Source organism: Tauraco erythrolophus, chromosome 12 (assembly GCF_009769465.1).
Source record: "Tauraco erythrolophus isolate bTauEry1 chromosome 12, bTauEry1.pri, whole genome shotgun sequence".
Lineage (NCBI taxonomy): Eukaryota > Metazoa > Chordata > Aves > Musophagiformes > Musophagidae > Tauraco > Tauraco erythrolophus.
Window position 1 is genome coordinate 2,665,945 of NC_141476.1, and position 26,484 is coordinate 2,692,428.

The 26,484-nt window shown below is 42.6% G+C and overlaps 1 protein-coding gene across 1 annotated transcript in view; it reads right to left on the bottom strand.

Annotated features, from left to right (window-relative positions):
* The window catches only part of CNTN4 (contactin 4), a 116,997-nt gene that overhangs the window by 85,890 nt on the left and 4,623 nt on the right, over nt 1–26,484 (bottom strand). The window contains exon 3 of the mRNA XM_086619332.1: nt 9,370–9,465. Coding sequence (XP_086475458.1) covers nt 9,370–9,465 — 96 coding nt within the window. The remainder of the gene's footprint in view (nt 1–9,369; nt 9,466–26,484) is intronic.

The following is a 26,484-nucleotide window of genomic DNA, read 5'->3' on the forward strand; positions in this document are numbered from 1 at the left end:
AATTGACCTGGCTTATCTCTTGCAAACAGCTTCCAGCCCCAGTCGATGGCAGCTACACCAGCTGCCATGGCACCAGGAACATTAATGACTACTGCACCGTGCCGTCGGGGATTTTGACTAATTTTTAACTTGAAGTTCCCTCAGGGAGAAGAAAAATCAACAGTAGTCTTTATCTATGATTGAATGGAAAATGTTTTGAGATGGAGAGTCCCGTGCTGTTGTATTTACTACAGTTAAATAGACAAACCTAAACCTATTTCAAAAATGTCTGATGGGCAGCAGATGATGCAGCCTCCTGCACCCTCACTGATCTAGCATGCAGGCTGGCAGGTTTTGGAAGAAACTATATGTTTTTTTTTTCTGACAAACTTCATAAACTGTCTTACAGAAATTTCCAGCTCAGCCTGCACTTGCCTGAAGAGAAAATCCACAACCCAGCCCAAGCTATATTTGTCAAAAAGGGCTGATGATACCTTTGGGGAACCAGGTTCGGTGTTTACTGAAACTGGTGAGCCCTGCCCAGGATTAGATTTGATGCCACCCAGTATCATGCATCTCTGGTTTAAACCTAAATTTTTAGAGTCTGGCTCAAACCAGCAGTGGTCCAGCTGCTCTTGGACTCTGTGGAAAGGGCCATGCCCCTTCCCCAGTGGAGATGCCACCTCGAACCCCACCAACCAACGATGATGCTCAGGACACTCAAAAAGTTGGGTTGCTGGGCCCACCAAGAAAGATACTGGTCCACTGAAGAAGAAAATTACGAATTGGAAGGTTATTTCTGCTAAGGAATGGGAAATTATCAGCTGGGCAATCCTGGAACGAATCGCCACCACCCCTGGCACAAAGGAGTTCCCACAGGTAGTCACGGAAGCTGATTCACAGTGAAACAGAGATTATGGAAAAATCTTACCAAGCGTGCAATGTATCATGCCAAGTAACTACACCGAGCCAACCTTAAAAAAGAGCAACAACACAGAAAGCACTCACAAGTGGCTAAGTAGCTATATATTTGCTACAATACCCTACTAACCACGCAACACCGTACTCTGGAAGCCAGCAGATGCACGCTTGGTCTCCTGCGACACTTCTTCAAGGCTAGATGATTTCAGAGCTTTTCCTACTGAGTAATGTATAGATCTGTTAAGATTCTCGCACTGTTTTTAAGTTGATTTCAATGAGGAAATTCCAGTTAAAAAAAACGAGTAATAGTTTGATACGGTCCACAGAGTGGCATCAACTTCCTTCCAAAGAAACACTCATCTTCACCTGACAGCCAGAGATAAAGTACCTCCGTGGCAGATACTGTCAGCAGCAAATGGAAAGGAGAGAGAGGAGAGATCAGCCAGAAAAAAAGATAAAGGGGACTGGACTGGAGCTGCTAATTACTTATGGGCAAACATCAAATGAAAATAAATACACTGTAGGCTGGGCACGTGCATAAAGACACCTACACTGATTTTTAATTCTGCACTGTATTTTTGCTCTGGGAGATTCAATCGTTGCTGATATTTTCCAGGCTTGTTCAACGTAAAGTGCTACACATATCACCTTAAGGAATGACTCACAGATTTAATCCATCAGTTTGTTTTCTGTTTAAAGTCAGAGAGAGTTAGCCTAAAAAATCTTTTTTTTTTTTTTTTTTTTTGTGCACTTGCTTCAGTAAAGCTAAAGGTCCCTGGGCTTGTTTTAAAACATATTTCAATGTGACCCAGCTAATCCTTTAATACCAGCTTTCACTACCTTTGATCAGCCTCTCACTGTAGCTATAAGAGATTAGATCAAACCTTTAAAAAAAGAAAGTTGGCTGTGGAGAATTTTCTTACTGCAGGGAATTAATATTATGATCAACTCCAAGGTTGAAATATCTGGCCAAGCAGCACGGGTGGCACGTCCTTTAGGGGAGATCTCTGCATGGCCAGGCACCGCACCGTGATGCCATGGCACTCGCCTGTAGTACACGGGAAAAAAACATTCTGCTGACATATTTGATAAATAAACAGCATTTTGACACATACCAGCTAAAAACATCATCATGGTTGTGCATTTAGACATATATATCAGGCAACAGAAAATGTCCAAACCAGTACCTCCATTTGGTTTCCAACAACAAATCATCACCCCGTAGGCAGCAGCACCCATGCAACCAGGACTATTGAATTACACGAAGCAGTATATGCACTCAGGGATTTGGAAACCCAAATTTGATTGCAAAAATGGAGATACATCAAACGTCCTGTTTGTGTCAACAACACACTCTCTGCTATAACCATCTCAAGGGAGCTGAAAGTAGTCCTGGCCACCTCTGAAGGGGCCAGCTAAGGCTGGCGTTGGAGGGTAAGGGTGGTGGCAACGCCGTTAGCAGAGCCTGGGAGGTAGACTCAGATCTCTGATTTATTTTATAAAGAGATCACAGATGTTACAACTTTCAATAAATGCCTATTGACCGAATTCTGTCAGACAGATTTCACTCATCTTTAGCCAGCCCCTGCTTCTCTACCTCCTTTCAATACCATTTCAATCTTCATTTAGTGGCGACTGCAACTGAACAAGGGAATAAACCACAGGACTAGCTTGCAGATCGTTTCTTTTTAAAGACGTCATGAGCTGTCACTGATAAATAAAAAGTCCATTAACGTCGTGTTCCTTATTATTTCAATATTTCCAAGGTCTTTACTGGAGAGGTGAGCCTCTTCCCCTTGAGCTCTTCCGGTGGGCAGCGTGTTACCGACCCCAGATGTCCCACCTCGCTGCCTGCCCGTGACAGCCCAGCTGGGGCACAAACATACAGTGGGAGGTGGCTGGTAGGAAGCTTGCAGTGGTGCCAACAGCCAAGGTGATAAATGATGTATGCCAGGTGAAAGTCTGGGTCGGAACACCTGCACCAAAGCCTGTTCTTGACCACAACCTTATTTTGTGGCTCCTGCTGACAGCACCCATCCCTGCTGAAATGAGGCACATCACATACATCGACTCCGGTGCTTTGATTAGCATCAATCTAAAATGAGCTTGGCATTTGTGATATTGGAAATATTTGTAATTTCATAAATTTCTCAATTAAAACTACCGCATGTTCTATGTGCTGTCAGAAATATCAATCCGAAGCATTCTCAAATTAGGGAAGAATCTATCCTTATCCTCAAATATGTTGATAAACTGAATCAGCAGTTTTAGAGAAAGGATTATGTCAGATTAATTTTAATCTAATCCATTTCGATCTCCTGAGAAGCTTTTTACTTCTTGCTTTTAATAATTTAAACAGTGACTGTGGCACGGAATAAAAAAATAAATGATGGGAGATGCACTTTAAGTGGAAGTTACAACTCTCAATCACTTCTTACTTAAATGAGAGTTTCATATGTCTGATTTTAAGTTTAATGAAACCTAAGCCAGGCTGCTTAGATCCAGCCACTTCTGGTGAGCAGAGGACCTCGCCTCGGAGTTACGCGGCAAGGCGCCAGGAACTGGCAGGTTTGGGGAAGTTATTTTCTGGTTCTTGGTCTGAGATAAGTCACTTGGAGGCGTTTTGAGCTCAACAGCTTATACTCTGGAAACCACTTTTAAAATGTTGACGCTTCTTTGGACAAGGGAGTTTGACCACTGTAGGGGGACATGCGAGTGGCAGTCACTATTAAGAGGAGAAATTGATAACAGATTCAGATATTTTTGATGCCACACTGTTTGCCCTCTTTGTGGTCTTCTCCATCTCCCACACACTTCCAATACACACACTGCATCTCCCTCCAACGAGCAATACTTAGACAAATCCTGTTTGAATTTTATTTCCTCGTGTTCCAGGAAAGACACCTGTGAGCTGCTGAGCCCCAGCTCATGGGGAACACCACCCTAACACATCATTTTCCAGTTTGTTCAGAAACTGAGCCTTCCCTCCGCCGCTCCCTGCATCCTGCAAGCAGAACTGACTGCGCACAACACGGTTTAACTCCTGCCCTGTGACCCAGGGAGGTCTGCAACACCTCCTGGTGCTGCACGTACCACGTCTGCCAACACCGACCCCACTGCCATTGCCATGCTGAAAGCATCACTGACTATTGCTAAAGCAAAATACTTCTCTGACTCTTTCTTCTTTTTCTTTCCCAGCTCCAAGGGACAGCTTACCTGCTCATGTTTTCACTCCAACCGTTGGAGTGATCTATGAAAGGCTGCTCAATGACCTTGCAGCATTTTGACAAATAGTTGAACCAACTTGCAACCAGCTTAGCAGATTTTTGCTTGGTTTCCTAGAGAAATGGAACTTTTACAACCACGTTGCCCATCCATCTGTGAGACACTCCTCTGTAAATTAGCTTCTCACTAATTGGAACCAAATCTGACCAAGCAGCAAAGGCTTACGAAGGCACTAAGATAGGAGAGAAAGAGGAGGAACTATTAATGCCTCAATGAGGAGAAGGCAGGGGTACTCTGGCAATCTGCTTGGCAAGAGGCAACTGCCCAGTCCTGGGTACATGGGTTGTGCAACAAGCACATTTTTTAAAAGCTCAGGAACTATCACACTGCAAGAAACCCCAGGAACATAAAGGCTGAATTTTAAGATTACTCTAGTGAAGAGGAGTGGGGACATAAGATGTCCACGTAACAAACATGGCAGGAGAGGCATTCTCATCCTAACACACACAGAAAAGGAATAGTACTTGTAGAATTCAACTTTCCACTCCTCTAAGGATTTTGTATTAATGGGAATGTGCCATAAGAAAAAGATTTGGGACTGAGAAGCTGATTTAACACGCAGGTGAACATGTGCTTTAAGGCTCTTGCCCAAAGCCGTTCTGAGCTGGTCATCCAGCAGAACCACCGGGCACATTCATGCAACAGCACAAGTGCTGCAGGGTAGGCAGAATAACACAATCCCCTGTTTTCAGGTAGACATTAGGTGGAAATGTCCTTGGCCAATTCGTCTACATGCTATTTCTAGAGTCACTTCTTCCCTTTCCATTATTGATCGATTATTTTCCAAAGTTTTAACATAAACTTTGCTTAACGTCCACTGTATGGACATCAGTGGAGAATATTACAAACGTTTGTTCCCACTGTTACAACAGCAGCTCTGGACATTTATTACTAATGTATTATTTATTACTAATGTATTATTTCTTCCTAAGTGACAAATGAAAGGCAGAGAGATAATTTTGAAAGAAGAGAGAGAAACAACTGGAAAGCTGGAGCTATAGGATCAGGAGTAAAAGGGCACAAATACTTGACTACAACTGAAGTTGTAGTGTTCCAAAGCACTCCCTGCCGAGCAGCGCATATGTTGATCCCCTGATAGTATTAAAATGCCCAATAATTGCCTTTTTCCTTCCCAGTTTGTTTCCCCTTCCTCCTTGCACTATGCAGCCGAGGCTGTAGAAGCAAGAGGATACGAGATGCGATTCGTGCGATAAGTTATTTACGAGACAAACCCCTCAAACCATTCATCACATAATAGAGGCCATCAGCCACACTTGCAGCCAAAACATTTTCACCGTTTCCAGCCCATGAAGTGCCCATCATCACTTTGGAAAAAAAAAAAATAAATAAATAAAAGGAGAGAAAAACTGACCAGATGAGTAAGCACGCACTAATCATTTTTCTGCAGAGCACAGAAGTGGTCTTAGCACCACTGTAATCAGTAAAGTGCTTTCTGAAAACATGTCTGGTGTCTACACTTCACTACCTGCCGTACAGCGTGAAAGGCTGAGATTGAGATGAAATCAGAATTGCCATCTCTTCTGTCAAATGCTGAAATTTAGTTAGTTCTACTTGATTAAGCTGTGCAACAGAAGTAAAAGTTCTCTCAGCTACTGGGGAAAAAAAGAAGCAGGAGAGAACGAGAAAACCTGAACACATCCATTATGTGAAAAGATGTGAGAATAATTCTCTGTCAACATTTCAGCTCCCAGACACAAACTACACGGCTGTGTTTCCAACAGGAGTAATGGCATCAGATGGGAAAGAGTTATTTGAACAACTGAACTTTAATGAATCTCCTCCTCTTCGGGAAGATGGACTTTTACAAGTGCATTGAGAACATGGGCTCTGCAGAGAGATGGAAAACTTACTTTCCTTTAACTCTTGCCTTTGTTCAGTCAGAGACACGGTTCCCAGATGCTCAGGAAGGTCAGCATCTCCCGAAAGGAGCAGAGGACAAGGTGTCCGGGAAAAAGAGGTTCAGGTCTAGAAATTGTGTTGGGAAGGTTCAGTTCTTGGGTCAGCAGCAACTTCCTTAGTGGCCCTAAGCCAGTGGGCAGGAGGACACACATCCTGTAGAAGTGCCAGCACGTTTCCATCAGCATATCCCAGCACTTTGCTATCTAAAGAGGCGATCAGTTGGCTTATTACTTGCACAGATTAGTGAGATAAATTAGGAGTGCGAATAAAGAAGCTACAGATGTGATGAGTGGTGGTATGAAACACAGACAGAGATCTCAAAACAAGGCATACCTCCAGGGAACACAGAATTTAAATAATCAAGTAATTGAGAGATCATTTTCACCAGTTCTCTGTGTCCATTCACCATTTCCCACAGCACTTGGAAATCTCAATCTCTACGTCTATAGGGTTTTCCCACGAGGGCAGGAAGGCAAATGTCATGAGAACATCGTGTATATAGACCTTTCTAAAGATGAACCAAGAGAAAATCAGAGAGAGAGAGAGTGAAGGAAAATCTAAAAGAAAAGTTCATTTATCTTCCCAAAAGAAGGGAGGGGAAAGGATTTACAGGCTCGTTTGTCCTGCATGCTGATGGGCATGCTACCAGCCCTTCAAGTGAAACGTGCATACCCTTCTAGGATTGTATTTTTTTAATCTCTAGACTCACAGTGAAATGCCAGGGATGTTAGGAGGCATTTGAAAACTGCAGTTGTTAAAATATTAACTAACCCTGCCCTGACTATCAAATAAATCTAGTAACAGTTGCGGCTAAATGACTCAGTTCCCACAAACTTAAAGAAAAAGAACTATTTGGCACAAAGGAATATTCTGATCTTAAAATTTGCAGATAATGTTAAAAGGACAGTGACCTCCAAATACTTCCCAGGCATATCCCCTACGGAACGCCACTTATATTCAGAGCCCTTAGAAACACAAGCGAGTGTTTGCTTTGGTTTTTGGGGCTTTTTGTTTGTTTGTTTGAATTAAGTTTATCTTGACAAATAAAAGTATCTTGCCAAATTTGATGAACAATACTGAAAAAAAGCAAACAAGAAAAGCTAACCTGTTTCCTGCTGCACAGCTCCTCTCTAAAGGGAAACATTTTCACCAACAGCTTAAATTGAACACTAATTTTTTAAAATGCTTCGTGGTTTCTAAATATATCTAAATGTAATAAACAGGCTTCAAAATACAATGGAACGAAACACTTCGGACAAACCAAAGGTTGTTTTAGGTTTTTTTTTCCATTTTGGCTAGTGACCCCCCCAATCAATTACTCCTACAGCTCCCCTGAGCAGCGACAGCAGATGGTATTGATCTAGCAGTGCTTTGAAAACGTACAGCAATATAGCATTGTTTTACAGCATCCAAACTATAGAGCTCATCCTAAGACATGCTGAGATACCTTAACTAGTCTCATCAAAAAAGTCATGGAAACATTTTGATGTTCCTCCCATTTCCAGCCCCGTTATTGTGATTCAGTTACTGGGGACTGCCCAGCTAACGCTGTGCTAGCGGCCAGCGCTGCGATGGGGACCCATTTTTGTTGCAACAAAACCAAAGCCAAATTTCAGCTATACACATACTTTTAAGATTTTTGACTGTTCTCTCTTGTCCACTCAAACACCTACAGCTCCTCACTGAGCTGTTACATGGGCCCTGAATGCCATGTTCCCATAGCAATATTTACTCTTCCATTATTTTTTGTGTAGAGCTTCACAGGTAGAACAGCCAACACGCGTTCATCGTTAGGCTCTTGATTAAAAAAGCAGTGGAAATAATGAGGAAACCCCTTCACACGCAGGGTAATTATCTGAGGAAAATGCTAACAACCCAGGTAGGTTTCTACTAGTTCTTACACTGATTTAGTGCATGTAAGTGAACAACTGGGGAAGGGAAATAAAGAAAAAAGAACTGAAAACTTCTAATGGATAAGGCACCACAAATGCAGCAGGACTGGCTCAGGGGCTCAGGCATCCACTGCTCCAAGGGCAGAAAATATTTGATTTGCATTTATTCTGGTTTTCAGTCCAGCGACTTCCTGAGCTCCAGATGAACATTTATTTTCCCAATTTCCAGCACCCAGCAAGCACTTCATCACAGGAGGCAATCGCATCGTTATGCTGCTTAACAAAACGTAACACCGGGATGCACCAACCTGACAAAACCTGCTGAAACTGTGCTGCAAGAAATACACATTCCCTTCTCATCGAGGGGAACCCTCGGTTCATATGCTGAATCTCCAACTCATAATAAACTAAAAAACTGGGAGCTACTTATTAACGTTAGATGCTCTGAAAACGAGTAATTTTGTGAACTTGACCTCACAGGTGCAAGAACCACCTTCAAGCAACGAACATCAGAAACCTGAGATACCAAAACTCTCAGGATAATCTCTGGCATCTGAAACCAAAAGGTGAGAGAGACCTTAGCTGAATAACCAAAGTGGTGGGTACGTTTGCCAGCTGGTTGGACACGTGTGACGCAGCTCTTGTCGTCTCCTGTCTGAGCAACAAACGCAGCCTAACGGCAAACGGGCCATTTCCATCCTGCTGATGAGGACAGACAGACTTCAAAGCAGGATTGCACATTTCTTTAAAAGGAACACAGATCATAGAAGATAACCACTTGCTCGCAGCGTACCGAACACCCCCCTGATGCCACGACAGCTGGTTGTTGATGGTGGTGGCGGCGGCGCGACACACGGTCCACGCCTGAAATGATGTCCAGCAAGAAGAGATGACTGACCCCCTTTCTAAGGTTTTTTTTTTGATATAAATGTAGCACTGCAACACACGTGTTCAGGAAGTCAGCCAGCAAATGCAGGAATGGCACATTTAAAACAAATTCAAAGAATTGTTTTGCGTTTTCCAAACATTTATATCACTCTCTTTGAAGCAAACTGCGCCAAAGTACTTCTTACATTATTTGTTATGATTGGCTATTTGTAAACTCTGCTTCGAACCTATTTTTTTTCCTCTACCAAATTTTGCCTTGGCTGCTGGGAAAACGCCAGCTTCCCTAGTGCCACTAATGCAAACTGCTCGTAAACCTCCTCGCATGAACGCTGGAGTTGATGATGCTGCTGGTCTCAGGGAAGGGCCTTTGGCAGGTACCACATGCTGCCAGAAAAGATCACTGCAGGGCTGACACATCCCCAGAGAATGAAGACTTTGCAAATTGCCACTGCGTGCTGAAAGTGAGAGAAAGGAACTGCTTTACCTCCAGAATGTGGTGGTGGTCCACACAGCAGCACCATGCCCTGGCCCTGGCGGACTGACACCGTGCTTCTCGTTCTGGTTTTGAAGTTCTCAAGATCTGGCAAGAGAGAAAGAACTCAGTTAAAAGGAGTTTAATGGTTTTTACCCACGAGGAGGACAGAAGGTTCATTAGGACTTTGCTGCCTGACAAAGTGAACACTGGCTTGGAAGGTGGGATGGTGGGACATGGGTGGAACGCGGGGGTGGTGGGAGGCTGCTGTGGCTGCCAACCACCAGAAGCTGCAAAAACATCTCCACAGGCTGCAAGGCTGGAAAAGGTGCTGATTTACCCAGGGCAGAAGACACACCTAGGGAAAACTCCAGCAATTTGTAATGCTGCTGGGTTTATTTTATGAGTTTATGAAGAATTACTGCCTTAAACAATCGCTACCTTCAATGAGGTGATAAGCCAGTTCTGTTTCCCTTTAGGAGACTTGTTATCGATGCCCTCGCAACCCATGTGCAGAAACCCTTCCTCTCCCACAAGGAAGTCTCTCCTAACAGCTGTATGTCAGCCACACTGTGCTTTAATTCAATTAAATTCCTCCTTCCACCTTCTCTCCTTTTCCTCTCCTTCAGGGGCCACACACTGAAAAAACGTAACTCCCTCTCCTCCCTCCTTGAATTAAAAAAAATTCACTATTAAGTGACGAGGTGACTCTGTGAGCTGAGCGTGGCACCAGGTATTGATCAGTACCAGGTATTGATCGGCACCATCAGCTGCTGCACGGGAGCACTGATATGCTGAATCACTTTGGTAGCCTTTTCTCTTTACCAGGCCCTTGCATTTCAATTTTTTTTTTTTTTTTTTTTTTTTTTTTGGCTTTCAGTGTAGCTGAGCCATGGTTTGGTGATTACAAACCTGTTGTCAGTGCAGTTGGGAACTAGAGGAAACACACAGGTGATAAATATTTAACAGCAGGAACGAGTAGGAACATCATTATAAGGTTACAAGGATGAAAAATTAAGCCTTGATTTTTATCCCCTCTTGAAAATGTTTTCTGGAAGCACTGGCATGCATACTTAAAAAAAAAAAAATTAGATAAATAAAATCAGAAGAAGTCACTGCTTCGTTTCAGAAACCTTCTTCACGGACCCTTCCAGCTAAAGACAAATTCAGGACAAGATCCAGGCAAAAGAGGCACTACAGTGGAAGTAGTCAGTAACAATTTATTCTAGTGCTAGTAGTCACTGTAAGATTTCCAGCACGGTTCTGCCATACCCTTTCACTGTACGTTACATCACTCCCAGAATCTTACTATGATATTATTTCAGTTCTTTCTTTTGTATTTTAGTGGATAAATATTGTGGGGACTTAAAAAGCCTGCTGCGCTGTAGTGAACTGTTTGTGAAAACAAAACTAGCCCAAAGCTGCCACCTTCCCATCTTTCTTCTGCCCAAACCCAGGGACAGAAGCAACGGTGACGGAATCCGGGTGGTGCTGCCATTTGCATAAGGTGCTAAGGCTCCTGCATGATCAAACCCTTTGGGCAAAACCAGTTCACACAGGAGGTTCAAAACTACACTTGAGTTTAACACTGGCCCAAATTTAAACTGGGTATCAATTCATCAGCACGTTCACCAGTGTGAGCTGCCTGTTCAGGCTCTGTGGAGGTACAGGGAGTTTTTCAGCCTCAAGTCATGCTCTGAGTCTATAACTTTGAGCAGAGCGATTTTCTTTGTCCTCTGTCTTTTTTTGGCCTAGGAAAAAAGACAGAAGGAAAACAGAAGAAAACCCGTTATCAATGAAAACAGAGAGATAAATTTTTTCTGCCCTAAGTTCTACAAAAAAAGGTGGAATGGCACTTTTCAGGAACCACTATTACACTCCTCTGGCCACCCGCCAGTCCCATAGATGTAAATAGATTTTGACTGCATACAGGCACAAGATTGCATCCCACCCTCACTGGGGACAGCTGCATAAGGAATAATAACCTAAACCCAAAATGATGCCTAGAGGAATACACGTGGTGTTAGGAGACAGTTTTACACGAGTATTATTTCCAGTAAATGAAAAGTAAAAGCAAAACAAGTCCCAATTATCAAAGCAGATGCTTTATATACATATGTATACACACATATATATGCACTAGAAAAAAAATTGCAGAAGTATTGCTAAGTCTCAAATAATATTTATTGGAAGATTCTTCATATCTCTATTTAGCTATTTATATCTTCCTCCACGTTCAAAGAACTAATGCATTATGCCATACGCATGCACGACATACACCCACAAAACATTTCAGAGATTATACAGAATTCACTTCTCAGGACTGGACCCTAAAAATTCCCTATGTAGGTCTGCTTTGGGACATACGAAAGAAAATTACATCAAATCTGAGCCTGCGTGTTTAAGCCTATAACGGTGCTCTGGGGAATTCTTCTGTTAATCACAGGGGAGGGAATGGGAAGGGTCTTTCACTACTAATCACAGGAAACAGCCACCTGCTCGGTGACCCAGCACCTCTTGATTGGGACAGCATGGAGAGAAAGTGCACAACTCAATAGTTAAATGCAAATTTAGGCCACTGACTTTTTTTTTGCAAGGAAGAAATAACCCTATTTGTTGACAAAACAGATAGACATGCATTTACGACAAGAAAAGGATTGCTACCAGGAAAAGAAGTCTCTGCTTGGATGAACAACAAGGAAATGATGGAAGAACAGTCAAAATCAATTGGAGGCAGCAAACAAAGCAGAGCATTCATCACTATCGCCTGTAGTGCAAACTATCAGCCTTTGAAAGTCAACTGTCAGTTCTGAAAAGCCTCATGCATGTGCTTAAAATCCAGCTCTGAGTAAACTAACGAGATTAAGATAATTACAAGAAAGGCTAATGTCTCATCAAACTGATTAGGCTGATTATGCTCGTGCATTCCGAAATCCACGCTTCAAATTCATTTTTGCAGTACCTAAATAGTAACTTGACTTAACAATAATATCGTTAAGATTTTATTAATAAGAAACTTCATTTAAAACACCATCTTGCAATCTTTGCCAAGAAATTAGGAACAATATCCGCGTTGCTGAACGGTTACAAAGCACACAGATCAGCGACGAGCGCATCCGCGCGGTTCTCCTCTGCTTTCACATACTGTGCAAAGAGGACAAAACCCTTTCCTACAAACTTCTGCTCAAATGGGTGCAGAATTTTGCACTGCTGAATTGTACACTTGCTAAACTAAAGTTGAACACGGTTGCTGAAATCCACCCTGCGAAAAGCTTTAGTGCAGAAGGAGAACTCTAACGTGTTTTTCCCCACGTTCATCTTCTTCCAAGGGACACACAGCTGTCTAGTGCCTCTCTACCCCTGCCCAGAGAGTAAGAAAGAAATTATTCTCTACACTTTTGACATTAAAAATCAATGGGACAGTAAAAGAAGAAGAAAAAAATAACCCTCACAGCTGCAGAGTGACTCTGAATTGCAGTGTAAATGGTTCGGCTGTATGTGTCTCCCCTGACAAGAGCATGAAGTTCCACTTTGCCTTGCCCCCAAGCCCAAGCACTCTGGCTAACACAGGAGGATTTTTGTTCTTATTCTCAATACAAAACAGAAACCTTTGAAAACACCAGAAGACCTACTAAACCAGCAAGCTCAATTATTTCTCGGCACGCTTGCTGTTTTGCAAGAAGGTCTGAAGCAGGACTATCACACCTCCACGTTTCCCTCGATACCAGCTCTTTCCACTGGGAATTGCACCTGAGCAGGACAAGGTGGCCTTGGAAATCTGAGGTTTGCAAGTGCCTGGCTGCTGGACCTGCCACTGTGCCCAAGCAGATGACCCTCCCCGACACGGCATGGCTACTCAGCATGTGCTGCTACACGGCTGGCCTCTACTCATGTTTTGCTCACTGTATTGTATTTCACCTTTTTTTCTTTTTCGTTTCCTACTCCCTTCTTGTTATATTCTTCCACGCTCTACTATTCATCTGTTTCTCCTACGTACGTTGTCAAGGAGCTCACTGACTCCTGCCACAAATACATTTGCTCCTGTTTTGAAAAAAAAACAAACCACAAAACAAAGCCAATAAAATCCCCACAAGTTCTCGAAAAACAGGTGAGGGTGTAGATTAAAAGAAAAGAGGACAATTTCAGATTTGGGAGGGAAGCAGTGGAAGCCTCAAACAGGTCACTACTTTCTCCAACAGAAGGGAGACATTTCTGGTTTACATGCAGAAGCACCGTCACAAGGAGACAATGCCATTCCTTGAAGGGTTTGCTAAGCCAGGGGAGGACATAAAAACCCACAGTGGTAGGATGCTGAAAGTCTTGGAAACGGAGATGAGAAATTACACTTACTGAGTGATGATGATCAGCTGCTGGAATGAACTACAACAGAGAGCAGTGGGTTCAGCATCCTTGAGGCTTGGAGATCAAGACCACCTTTCTAGAACTTGTACAAACGCTAACTATGCTTTAATCACACTTAAGCAGCCAGGTTCAATTAGGGATAAACTGGTGGAAAATACCACCAGTGATTAACAGGAAGCCACATTGCAAGGCACTGCACCCATCCAGCCTTCAGATGCATGAAACACTGGGAAGGAGGAGGAGGTCTGGAAGCCAGTGTGATGGTCTGGTGGCCTGATGCCCACCGAGAGACCTGAGAGTCTCAGAGGTTTGCGTCCTGGCACCTGGCGACACAGTATGTAAGAAATCTGAAAATAATGATATTATGATTAATTATTAAGTACCCCGTGGAGTACTAAATACCTTCTAATAGAAATAAAAGACCAGATCATTTAAGGAGTTTACAGTTACGTTAGACATAATGCAATGAGCATTAGTAAATAGAAGGGACAGAACACGACAGAGCAAAATGATGCCTTGAAGTGATAAATTCATTAAGTTTTAGCATGCAGGCACCTTTGTGACTTAATTAAAGTTTTTATGGTATGAATTGGGGAGAGGCTGTTCAGGAGGGCCAGTTGTGATAGGACAAGGGGTAATGGTTTTAAAATAGAGGGAGGTAGATTCAGGTTGGATATTAGGAAAAAATTTGTTACCATGAGAGTTGTAGAACACTGGAACAGGTTGCCCAGAGAGGTGGTGGATGCTCCATCCCTGGAGACGTTCAAGGCCCGGTTGGATGAGGCCCTGAGCAACCTGATCTAGTTGGAGATATCCCTGTTCCTTGCAGGGGGGTTGGACTAGATGACCTTTGAAGGTCCCTTCCAGCCCTAACGATTCTATGATTCTATGATTCTATGAATTACTTCAATTATGGTGATCTATCATTGCATAGATCAAAAAAAGAAAGGAGCTTTAAGTTCAACAAAAATATTTACACAGGAAACAAACAAACCATGACCAGAATCAAGGACTGCTTACACTAATAAAAACTGCTTCTTGTTGGAGCCAGGATCTCTGTGTGTGCTTTTGGTGGAAGTGTGTCCATTCAACAACCCAGGGATTTGCATATGAGCCTGAAAAAATACTGTTTCTATTCATAGGATCAAAAAGGATACCAGATGCAAGAAGGATGTAAGCTTACCCTAACTAATCAAAGCAGCATATGTCTGCACGAGAAATCCTAGGTCACTTGCACCAATGAATAACTCGCAGATCAGGCTTTTTAAATTTTTTAAAAATTTTAAAAATTTTTAAATTTAAAAATTTTAAATATGTGATTTCAAATAATCAAGATCAGATATTTGTGTGACTGTTAGGAAAAGAATACACTTGCCCATTAGTTTTTGCCCTATTTTTAACTTGGCTGTTCTCTGTTTAGAAAGCAATTGTCAAAATTGATTAAGAGAAATCACCGAGGAAGGAAATATTAATGCTTTCCCATGGTCAAGGTCAATGTCCTGCCAAAGCGTCTTGGGAGCACACAATACTAAACCGATGACTCCTGAAAATAGAAAAATACTGTACAACCTCCAGCAACTCCAGCACCACATGAGGATATGATTAGTAATGTCTCCAATGCAAAGAAGAGACTATAACAGGGAGGAGTAACAGGACTGTGGACAAGTTATCGTGATGAACTCTGTTACTCAGACCTTATTTAACGAACGAGTGAGGATGCCATTTAAACTTCATCGTCATCATCTCCACAGCATCAGTTCCAAATCAGACTTAGCAGACCCCTGTGAGCATAAAGTTCATATTTAACCTCTGAAAAGATACTGATTTGCACCGCTGACACCACCGAACTGCAATTGCCTGACTTTGGGAAAGTAATTTAACTTCTCTGAGTCAAAGTTTGCACCTCTCTAAGGATGAGCACTTAAACCGTGTGTCTCAAAAGAGACTTAATTAGTTAATATTTGCACAAAAACTTGCCATCTGATGCTGAAATGCACTAGAGTGCAATATGCTACTAGCACGGGCACACCAACACCCACCCTTCAACGTGAACTTGAATGTCTTTCCCTACATTACTAGATTTTTCCGTAGCCTCCATTAAAACTCTGCCTCAACGTTCAGTGACACAACTTACACACGTCCTGGAAAGCGATGCCAGTCTGGTACAGACCCTTATTCCTCAAAAACACTCAGAAGGTGCCAGCAGCAGCTGTCAGTCCCATCAGCTTTTCAGTTTGGGTAGGGTATCGCACGGAATGACCTCCTTCCAAAACCTCAAACCTGGTTTCATAAAAGCTTAGACAATCTGGAACAATCCAAAGCCCCTTAAGACTGGGTAGTTTGTCTCGGTAAATGGCATATGGAAATTTTAATCAAAAACATATGGCTTTTCACAGTTACAATTATCCAACTTCGGCTAGAGTAATGAAAAATTTCCCCAAGTTTCACGTGCAAAAATTAGTCTTTATAGCAACGAAGATTCAATTATAAGCAAAACAAAAGAGCTGCAGCCTTTTATCCTTTATCAGGACCTACTTGGATTTGTACTTTATTTACGAAATTTGGTAATTCTTTTTCTAAGAGACCACTAGATAAGTCCTGGAAATCCAAGTTTGCTCTTTAAAAGAAACATTTCACAGACGACGTCAAAGCACGAGCAAACAAGACCGCATCGGCTCACTTTCCCGCGAGTTCCCGTTGCCGGGGGCAGTGTAATATTTGACCTCTCCTTTTTGGATTTATATCCCTTCTCATTTATAGCTCCACTGATCGTTCTGCTGTTAAGACCTCTACCCAAGCAGAGTGCTTACAAGCTTGTACACGAGCCCCACTTGGCTCCCGTTATTGGCTCCAACGTGAAAATAACTCAGCGTGCCCTGGAAACCAGACCGAAACAACGAGGCTCCCCCAGGAGGCTGCAAGTCTCAGGTCATTGGTGATTTGACAGAGAGATCCCTATTTTTTATGAGCACCAAGCTCTGTTTTGCCTTTCTTTGTTTGCCAGAGGAGGGTTTCCATGGTTTGTGGGATTTTTTATTTTTTTTTTTAAATGTGTAGCATATTTTTAGAATCCAAAATGCTTTTGTAATTTTGCCCGTTCTGGAATTAAGAGAGAACTCTCTATGCAAGAGGGCTATTTCAGAACGATTAAACAAAACCAAAAATATTACAGAAAACTACATGAATAGTAAATGATTCAAATTGATGGTGACAGGTGTCTGCATGTCTTTTAGAAAGCCAATTTATGTCATGTAGAAGGAAGCACTGTTGTACATTGCCTTGAATGGCATACTGTCAAAAACTCATATACCATTAATGAGCCTTTTGTCATTACATTTAAGGCTTTTTTCCTAATGATCAGAAGAGCAGTGTCAACGCTATTTTTATCTATTATTCTTGTTTAACTGATACAAAACTGTTTCTCCTTTTACTGTATGCTAACGAAAACATACATCCATCAATCACTTCTTTATACATCACTGAACTTTAATTTCCAAAAGAAAACATGACTGAAATCCAGGTTTAGAGAAAAAAAAAAAAAGTTGGTGGCCTCTATGCTGCTATATTTTACTTGAAGTCTATGCCTAGAGATTTTTATAAAGCAAATTTGATAACACATCACTGATATTGCTCTATTGAGTCGATGTTAACAGCAAGTAGCTACCAAAGCATAATACCTGTATCTATACGTCTGTCTATATCTTCAAATGGCTCATTATCCCTACAGACTGAGCTATTCAATGAACCTTGATAGAGGATGTACACATCTGAAGGAAAAACAAGGAACTGGAACACAGGACCTGGAGAATAAGGCCACAAGACAACTGCAAAGGCCTGGCTGGTGCAGCTGCAGGATGGAAATAGATGCCTCCAAGCTGTGCCCACAACCCACAGCTCCTCTTTGCCAACGGAACGCACTGTGGGACTGAGCAAAAGTGGGTTTGGCTGGAACAAACAGAACCACGAGCAAAAACACAACTTACAGAAAGCAGACACAGTAGAACTCAGATATAACAGAGAGATGAATCTATGCAGAAAAAGCAGTTAATACAGTAGTAGTAGCAGATCTATAAAAATATCCAAAGTCAGGACCAGCTGGGGGAAGAAAGCAACCACCACCATCACCATCCCTCCAAACGAAGCAACTCCACAGGCAGGCAAGGGGCTGTAAAAGTGCCTCCTCCTGGGAAGGTGACATCACCCAGCTTAGGTCCAGGAGGAGCACAGGAAGGGAAAAGGGTAGATGGTACCTACACATGTTAGATTGTGTGCACCGTTGCAACTGTGTAATTCCTGAGAATTAGCAATAACTGGTTACTACACGCTCTAGCCTTAGTGTCATTGTAACTGTGCTAAAAATATTCTTCAATTAGGTTACTAATACTTCAGTTAGATTATTGACAAATCATTTCATCAGGATTTTTTAAAAAGGGGTTTTTTAGCCCATATAAATTGCATGGAGTCTTTGGTTTGGTATTTCACCCTTGAGGCTTGGTTGTAATTTGGATGCAAGAACCTTGAATGGTTAAAAATGAATTTGATAAGAATTGACAAACCAGAAACTAAAACTTCTTCAACTGCTAATTTTGGGTATTCTTTGGTGGATAAAACATCACCTTTACTATACATATTAAATGAACTTCGAAGCACCCATACGATAGGAAGTAAAGTAATGATATAGGTAAGGGGTAGTTACTTCTTCATATATGTGAAACCCACAATCCACTTATGTACACAGAGACAGTCAAGACACCTGAAGTCAATTTTCAAGCATGACTTAAAGAGATTTATGGAGCATAATTGGGTTTGCCTTCTCATACCCCCTCTATAATTTTAAGATGATCCCAGCAATCTAAGATTTAGAATGATGTTTAAGGTCATATGCAGTCCTTGAATCAAAGTCAATGGGATATTTTTATTATTAAAGACCAGATGATTTCTCTCAAGGGTATTCTGAATAGGCTGGCAAGGACACTTCGTTGAACAAAAAAAAAAAAAGCAACCAGAGAATTTGGCCAAGTCTTCCTGGTTCAGACTGTATAAAGAACCTTCTACCAAGAGATAGCTTGTATGCCCTCTTCCAAATTGTTTTCATCACATTTGCATAAGTCTGTACACACAACAGAGCATACTTTCATATCCTGGACAAAATACACAACCAGATGGAGACAGAAGTCATTTGCATCGCTGCCCACAGAATAATACGACTTCATTGGCTGTAGACTATAAACTATGCTAATTTGGCCCATAAAACAGTCCTGAAGATGAGATTCTAGTGCATCTCAATCAATTTCAGATTCTAGAGGACATTGGTTTGAAGAAATCATAGCCCGTCTATCTGAAGGCAGGCTGAAAGCACTTTAACTGATGACTAGCACCCACAAAAGCATTAAAGCTTTTTGCTCTCGAAACACTTGACAAGATTTGCCTCCTGATATTTATGGCTCTAATATCTCTAAACACTGTCTCTATAAAACCTGTGCCTGACTTTTTAAAAGCAGGGTTTTATGTCATCCCTTTCACAAATACACTAAGATTAAGTTCTTCTGCCCATGTCCTTGCTGTTGTGGCAAGACTACACAGCGGGCTACACGGCTCGGAATGAAACCCCCTTTGATACAGAGCTTAATAGAAGTTTAGTTTAAGAGCTGGTGTTCTAATGAATAATTTTTAGAGTCACTGATTTGAGAAATAGTTTACAAGTCTGGGGATGAAAGCTTTCTAATTTGACCTTTAGAACAGAAATTTCACTGGGATTTCTACTTCACTGAAAAAAAAAAAAAAAGAGTTTTAGAGCTAAACATCATGTCATTCCCCCACTCTGTCTCTCCTTTGGAAAATATTTTTCCTTGGACTTTATTACTGCAGGCATTAAACAAGCTACTGCCTGTGCACCTTTACCCAGTGACCAGGACCAGTTTGGACGTCTAGACGTTCCTTTCCCTGATCTTTCCTGCACAGAATCTGCCATCGTTCTCACAAAACACAAAAATTCTCCTTTGCTGTGGGGGCATCAGCAGCTGGAGGGTTTTCATGGTGGGGTTTGCTCTGAAGGCCCAACGTAGCTATGCCATGAGAAGAGACGGGTAGCTGGAGGAGCCGGAGGTTTGAACTCAAACCAGACGTCCTCAGAGGCGGCGTGCTGGGCTCAGCTCCTCCTGTCTGAGTCAGGGGCGAGCTGCAATGGCCACGCTTGGGTCAGGAAAGGAGAGAGCTGGTGTGTTGGTATGCAAGCTCAGGTCTTGTTTTCCTCGCAAGCCCTCCCCATCACTCACATCTCTGACCTATATATCATCTTGATCGTTGATGTCTCTATCTGGGTTCTCGTATTGAGACCCTGTTTAAATCTTGCCAAGTCTTTCTGACCACCATCTATCAAGAACAGACTGATTTGTCTACCCACGTGGCTAAAATACTTTCTCAGGCTTTTACCTTTCATCCCAAAGACTCTGATGGCTTCTCGTTGAGTGTTACTAATGCCACTGGCCAACACAGCTGCAGGGTGACAGATCCTCACGTTGTGCTCAGATCACTTTCTCCTTCTTCACACCAAGCCCGAGCTGCTTGTCCTCACCAGGATGGCTCCTCCTACACACTATATCCTCAGCACCTTGCTGGGATTTGATCCTTGCTACCAAATAGGCAACAAGGCCAGTGCTTTTTTGCCTTCCTTCATGCCACTCATCGTCGTACAGGGGAACAGGGGCTCTTAGCAATATCTGCAAGGCACTCACTGTTCTCTTCCTAAATGAAATCGCTCTTTTCTATAATGTTACCAAAAAACGAAAAAAAAAAATCCTCCCTGACTTTACGTTCCATTTCATAAAAGCTGCCTGTTTACCTTCTTTCTATAGGAAATATTTCAAACGTTTGTTTTGAAGCAGCTCTTCTGCTTGAGACAAAATGCTGAGGACTCAGAAAATTTTGTTTTATTACTTTAATCTGGAAAATCTGGGCAGACATTTCCCCTTGGGTTGACTCGAACAGAGTTCTTTCACTCTCGGAACTTTTTTATATATTCCTAGCAAAACAAGGCGTTATTTGCACACTCTCTTCCAGCACAGATGATTTTGCAACAGCCAGAAAGCAGCCCTTCTGTTGGCACCAGGAGATGGTGCACAGCCCTCTCTCACTTCATAGCTGAGCATTAACACTGCGGATGCCCTGCGTGTTCCCCACCGGAGCGCGTTCTGCTGCTCCTCTGTACTTTGCACATCTAGATGAACACAGACCCCAAAAAATGTAAAATAACGTGGTGCAAGCTTGCTGAGCTGCAAGTTTCAAAGACAAATTTCCCTTTACTTGATAGAAACACAAATAAAAAAGACCCCACAGAGATCCTGATCCTCAGAGGGTACTAGTGGTTCAGCTTGCCTACAGAAACGCGCATTAGGATGCCAGGCAGCATCCCTCAGAGAGGAGGTGTTTTTTCATCCTGTTCATCTCTCGCTTCTAATGAATTATGAAATGGCAGTCACGTTTGTTGCAGACAGGAAAACTAACATGGGACAACTTTTGACAAACATATTTAAAGCACTGCTGTCCTTTGCATGCCAACACTCACTCCCTGTTTTTGCTTTCTGGAAGGAAAACAGGAAAGAAAAAAACAAAACAATGAAAAAGCAGTCACTAAGATAAAATTGTTCTGCATTGGCCTTACATGCCGTCAACAGGAACAGAAATTTTTCTCACAAAGTCCACCTCTTGCCTTTGGGTACAGTCTGTGCTTGACCAAGGGGTCCTGTAACTGCTATTTTCCACCCATTTGAAGACAATACTGATTTGAATTGGTATAGAATCCGTGAGGATCAAACTAAGGATTATAATTATTTCTTCAAAATGGGTAAATGGCTTTATTTCATCTGACAGAGAGGGGACTTAGAGTCCAAAGGGGAGATGTTACATGAAGCATCCTAGTAACTGAGAAAATAACAAATATCTCTTGATTCCTTGCCCTATTCTCTATCCACTACATATAAAAGACTAGAAACACAGCCATTACAATATGCCACGAAAACACATGCTTATGGCTCTTTAGACATCCGTGTCACTCCAGGATGAGTTTTTGCAAGATGTTTGGAAAGATTTGTAGCAGGAAAGAACCCAGACCTAACGAAGCCTTAGTTGCAACCACAGATGTTACGTGGTTTGAGGCTCATCACGTCTAGCCTGGACAGCAATGATCCCCAGACCTGACATACCTCTAATGTCTGTAATGAGACAGTGAGAGGCAGAGACTACTTGCTATGGAAAAGATGCCCAGAATTCACTCCCTCATGACAAATGAGTGGCCACCGCGGGTGCACATGTGAAATCATGGGCAGGCACCACTGCATGGGGACACGGCGTACCTCTACCCTGGCTGCTTATGACTACATTGCAGATAAAGTCTCTATGAGACTGCTAATCAAAATTTCAAGATATTAACATTTGAAGGAAATATCTGTATGAACTCTAATTTAATTATCCGTAAGTCAAGAGAGAAAGATTTCTCTCAAATTTATGAGTTTTCAGGTGGTCATATCCCATTTTGTCTTCTCAAGAAAGCATGGTTCAATCTCACTGAATAAACAAGTTCCCTGAAGGGTCACTGCACTCTGGAGGATACTGCTTTATATTGGCATCTACCTTTCTAGCCATTGTCAAAATTGTAATTTAAATTTCCTCTCTTATTTATGCACCCTTCTAGCTGTCATCAGAATAAGCCAACTGGACATCAGTGATTTGCAGAGGTAAGACTGTACTCAGTAAAGGTAACTGGGATATATTCTGAAGTCACATCAAAACGAAATTCTAGTATCATCTACCATAGCTATTCAACTTCCTTATCCTCGGCTTTGATTTAAGAAAAAATGCTCAGAAAAATATTGCTTCATTCAGAACATCACAGAAAACAAGAAATCTCTCTTTTCATTTCCTTCCAGGTCCAGTTGGAGTTTTCTGCCGCACCCTGACATGATTTAGCACAAAGATAATTTTCTCAAGACTAGAAAAAGTTTCAGCGGAGCTTTTTTCAAAGAAAGTTGACATCGCCGGACCTTCGCCCACTGGGACCAAACTGGTCCATTTAATCATTCATTTTAAACAAACTCCTACATCTGCACTTAGATCTCAAAGATCCAGCCCCTAGATATAAAAAAAAAATACATCTATTTTGAATATGTTATTTTACGCATTAAAGGCAAAATTAATAAATATGCAGCAGCTCCTGGCCACAGCCCTCCGACACCTCCCCGGGCAACGCTCCCTGCTCTCAGCAGCACTATTTCTGTGTGATATAAACCCAAATACACTTCCTAAATAACACTGCAGGCTCACGAGATTACTAGCTTTGAGAGAAGGTGTGCTGATTATTTACAAATGCCCTACTACTGCTTTAAGTAATAATATATTCATCTTATTTACAACCCTTAGGTGGAAACAAAGCAGGTGTAAATCCTATGTTTCTATTCTAAGTTAGGGGACTTTCTATCACAGATGAAAGTAAAGTAGGTTATGTATCTATCCTCTCCTATATACTCCCCATTGGTCCTATTCATCAAAAAAAAGAAGAAAAAGAAGAGCTTACGTGAGGCTTAGCCTAGTTTTCTGCCCATTGGAGACTGCGTGGCAAAGGTGCAGGGGTTGTGAGATGGTTCTCCAACACTTGGCACAGCTGAGTTAAGATTTTAGAGGCTCTGAAAGGCTTTAAACGGGAAAAATAAGCCAGCAAAAGAGATTTTTGGAGTGTGTATGGGAAAGCAGGCCACGTTAAGGAAACCACTTCTGAAAATGCAAAAAAAATTAAGAAAATTAAGTTATTTAAGGCAGATTCATGGGCAAACTCTAGTTTCTGGCTGGGGTGTTATCTCTGAATTGTTACCATACACACGGGAGGCAGTGTGCTGATGCAAATGCCAAAAAAAGGTGAATTAACCTATGGAAAAAGTTGCAGATTTCAAGTCCAGGCTCCAAAAAATCAGAAGGGGTACCTGAGCAAGGAATAGCCGAGCGTGGCATTTCTATATTGGGGTGAAAACCAGCCTCAGAGCGTGGCGGTGGCTGCAGGCAGGGTGGGTGTTTCTCCCACCTTAGTGCCCGTGGGCAGCCCCCACCCAGGGTGCTGAAGGCTCCCACCCCACATATCCAGCCGGGGCTCTTTTCACAACCGCTCTCACAGAGAATGGAAAAAGGAAGGAGCTGGGAAAATTCACTGAACTGAGTTTTCTGCCCTTCAGAAGCAGAAAATCCTTGAAAAAATAAACTTCCGAAAGAGGATGAGCACGGGCGACCGATGGGCTGCCGAGGGGCCAACTGGAAAAAAACAACCCAAACCCTCCATCTCCTTAATTTCCAGGAGGTTTGAAGCACATCATCTTTTCTCAACACTCAGACGTTAGTCATCACTGCGGAAATGATTTAATTTGTGTGCCAAATGCCTCATTCAGCGCGCCGCTTCACTGACCAATCAATGGGATTGTTGTTGGGCCGGTTTGCTTAGGCAAGGCAGGGGCTTTGGTGGTTTTTTTTTGGAAAATGTTTTCATTATTAATTGTTCTTGAATGAATTACTTCATTGATTATTCAATCTCCAAAAAGAAAATGAATGCACTTCAGGGCAGTAAGAGGGTAAAACAGCACAGAATTTGAGCAGCAATTACAATTTGTTTCTTAGCAACTAATAGCAAAAATCATGGGATTTTTTTCGGGTTTAAGATATAAACAGGAATCATTCCAGCAATGGGAATATTGAAAAAAGTCCTTTTCAGTATAACGTTGGGAGTGATTTTCTATCATCACAGTCGAATTATTTTGGGATGGTAGGTCAAAGCCCCAAAGTATTCTCATCACAGTCGCATTATTACTGTATCTTCTGCTGCCATTGGCACGGCACAGTGCTGAGTCCCAGCTGCTAACTCATGTGTAACAATTATTTTCAGAAAAAATTCAACGAAACAAATTCTTCTAAAAGTAGGCGGGGGGGAAAGCTTTCACTAACCATAGTGTGATTCCTGGCAGTTAGGAGTACGTTCGCAGTAATGAAGAAGAAAGTTAAGAGTTTCTACATATGAATAATTCGATGGAAAATGTACAAAAATTAAGTCTGAGGCTGCTGCCCGGGTTAGCGGCGGAGGGAAGCCCACCTGCAAACCCTGCCCTCCAGGCACGGTTTAATCATCAAACACAGTAAAACAGTTCAGGCTAAATTCCACGCACAAAATCAACCATTTCGCTTGACCGGGGCCGTCTGCAGGAGGAGGAAGAGGAGGAGGAGGAGGAGACCCTTCCCCTTTCATTTCATCTCATCTGCCCACAGCCCAGGCTCCTGGGGCAGCAGAGCGATGGTTTGCTGCTGCTCCAGCATCCTCTGATCCATCCCCCACCTCCCTTCAACCCCATCGTCTCCTCTCCTGGGGCCTCATTTCTGTTCTAAAAATTGGTACCTCAGCCCCCGGCCATCTCAGTATCATTTTTGCCAACTGCAGAAAATACCCACAGCATTAGCATGGACCTGATAAATTGCTGATTCAACACAAACTCCTTCATAAAAAATTGCTGCGTGCTTCCACGCAGAGCGGGGGGAAGGACACCGACCGTCCTCCCAGTGCGGGGGTGCGACAACGTGCAAAATGCTAAAATCCCCTGAAAAGTAGATCTCATTTCTCCAACAGCTCGTGTTTCACAGACATCACTTTTAGGCAGTTTTCATAACAGGGGGCAAAACAATGGTATGACCAAAACTACTGATGAGAAAGGCAACAACTACTGCATGGCTGCTCGCCCACTCTCTGGAGGGTTTATTTCTAAACCAGTGTCAGCTGGTAGCACTGTCTTTGTGTGTTTTCAGGTTAAACTGCAAATCCTGCTGAGGAGTTTAGGGCCAAATTGAGTCTAGTTATCACAGCAGGGAATGTGATAGGAATCACCAGCACTGGGGATGGCTCCATGGGAGAAGACGGGCATCATTCTGCTGGGGGAGTGGAGTGAAGCCTTGGCCCCATCCGGAGGTGCAGGCGGTGATGGAGCAGGCACAGCCTGGAACCCGCCCCGGGGCAGGGGGCAAAGGGCTGCTGGATTGACCCTCTGCCCTGCTCCTGGAGATGTGCAAAAACGCCTGGCTTCAAAGTGTTGGCAGCAAAAAACAAACTGTGGCCTCAGCAAGGTAAAATAAATATCAAAGTTGATCTCTAATTAGAGTTGCTACTCTGTAAATGCTTCTAAATCAGCTGAAAGGCAAGATACTAATTGCCACTCTCTTTGCTGGGGAGAGTCCAGTCTCGCTCATCCCACCCTACCAATGGGACTGTAAAAGAACAGATCTGGACATCACTTGGCAACGAATTTTCAAACAGAAAAAGAAACCTTACTTAGTCTTTTAATTCCTGAACTCGTTTCTACCAGCATTGCTCACTTGGAGCAGGTTTGACAAGCTGGCCCTTTTGCCCTTTTTTCCATTACCAGCCTTTGGTTAAGCGAGAGCAAACCCAAAGACAGTAGATGAACCACGAGCCCCGCGGAAGCTGGCACTGTCCATGGTCACCCACACGTGGCGATGAATCGGGGGCTTCTGCAAAGGCATTCCTGGTGGGAAACCATTGGGACTCAGCTGTCCAAAAGCACAATCCTTTGGACATCTACCACACTTGATAGTTAACAGAAGAGGAGGAGAAATAGACTTGAATGCCTTTGGGTCATCACTCACCCGGGGCATGGAGTACAAGCATAGTCCAGATGATCAGTAACAGCTGCTGACAAGCATGGTCAGCACTAGCAGAGGCCACCAAAT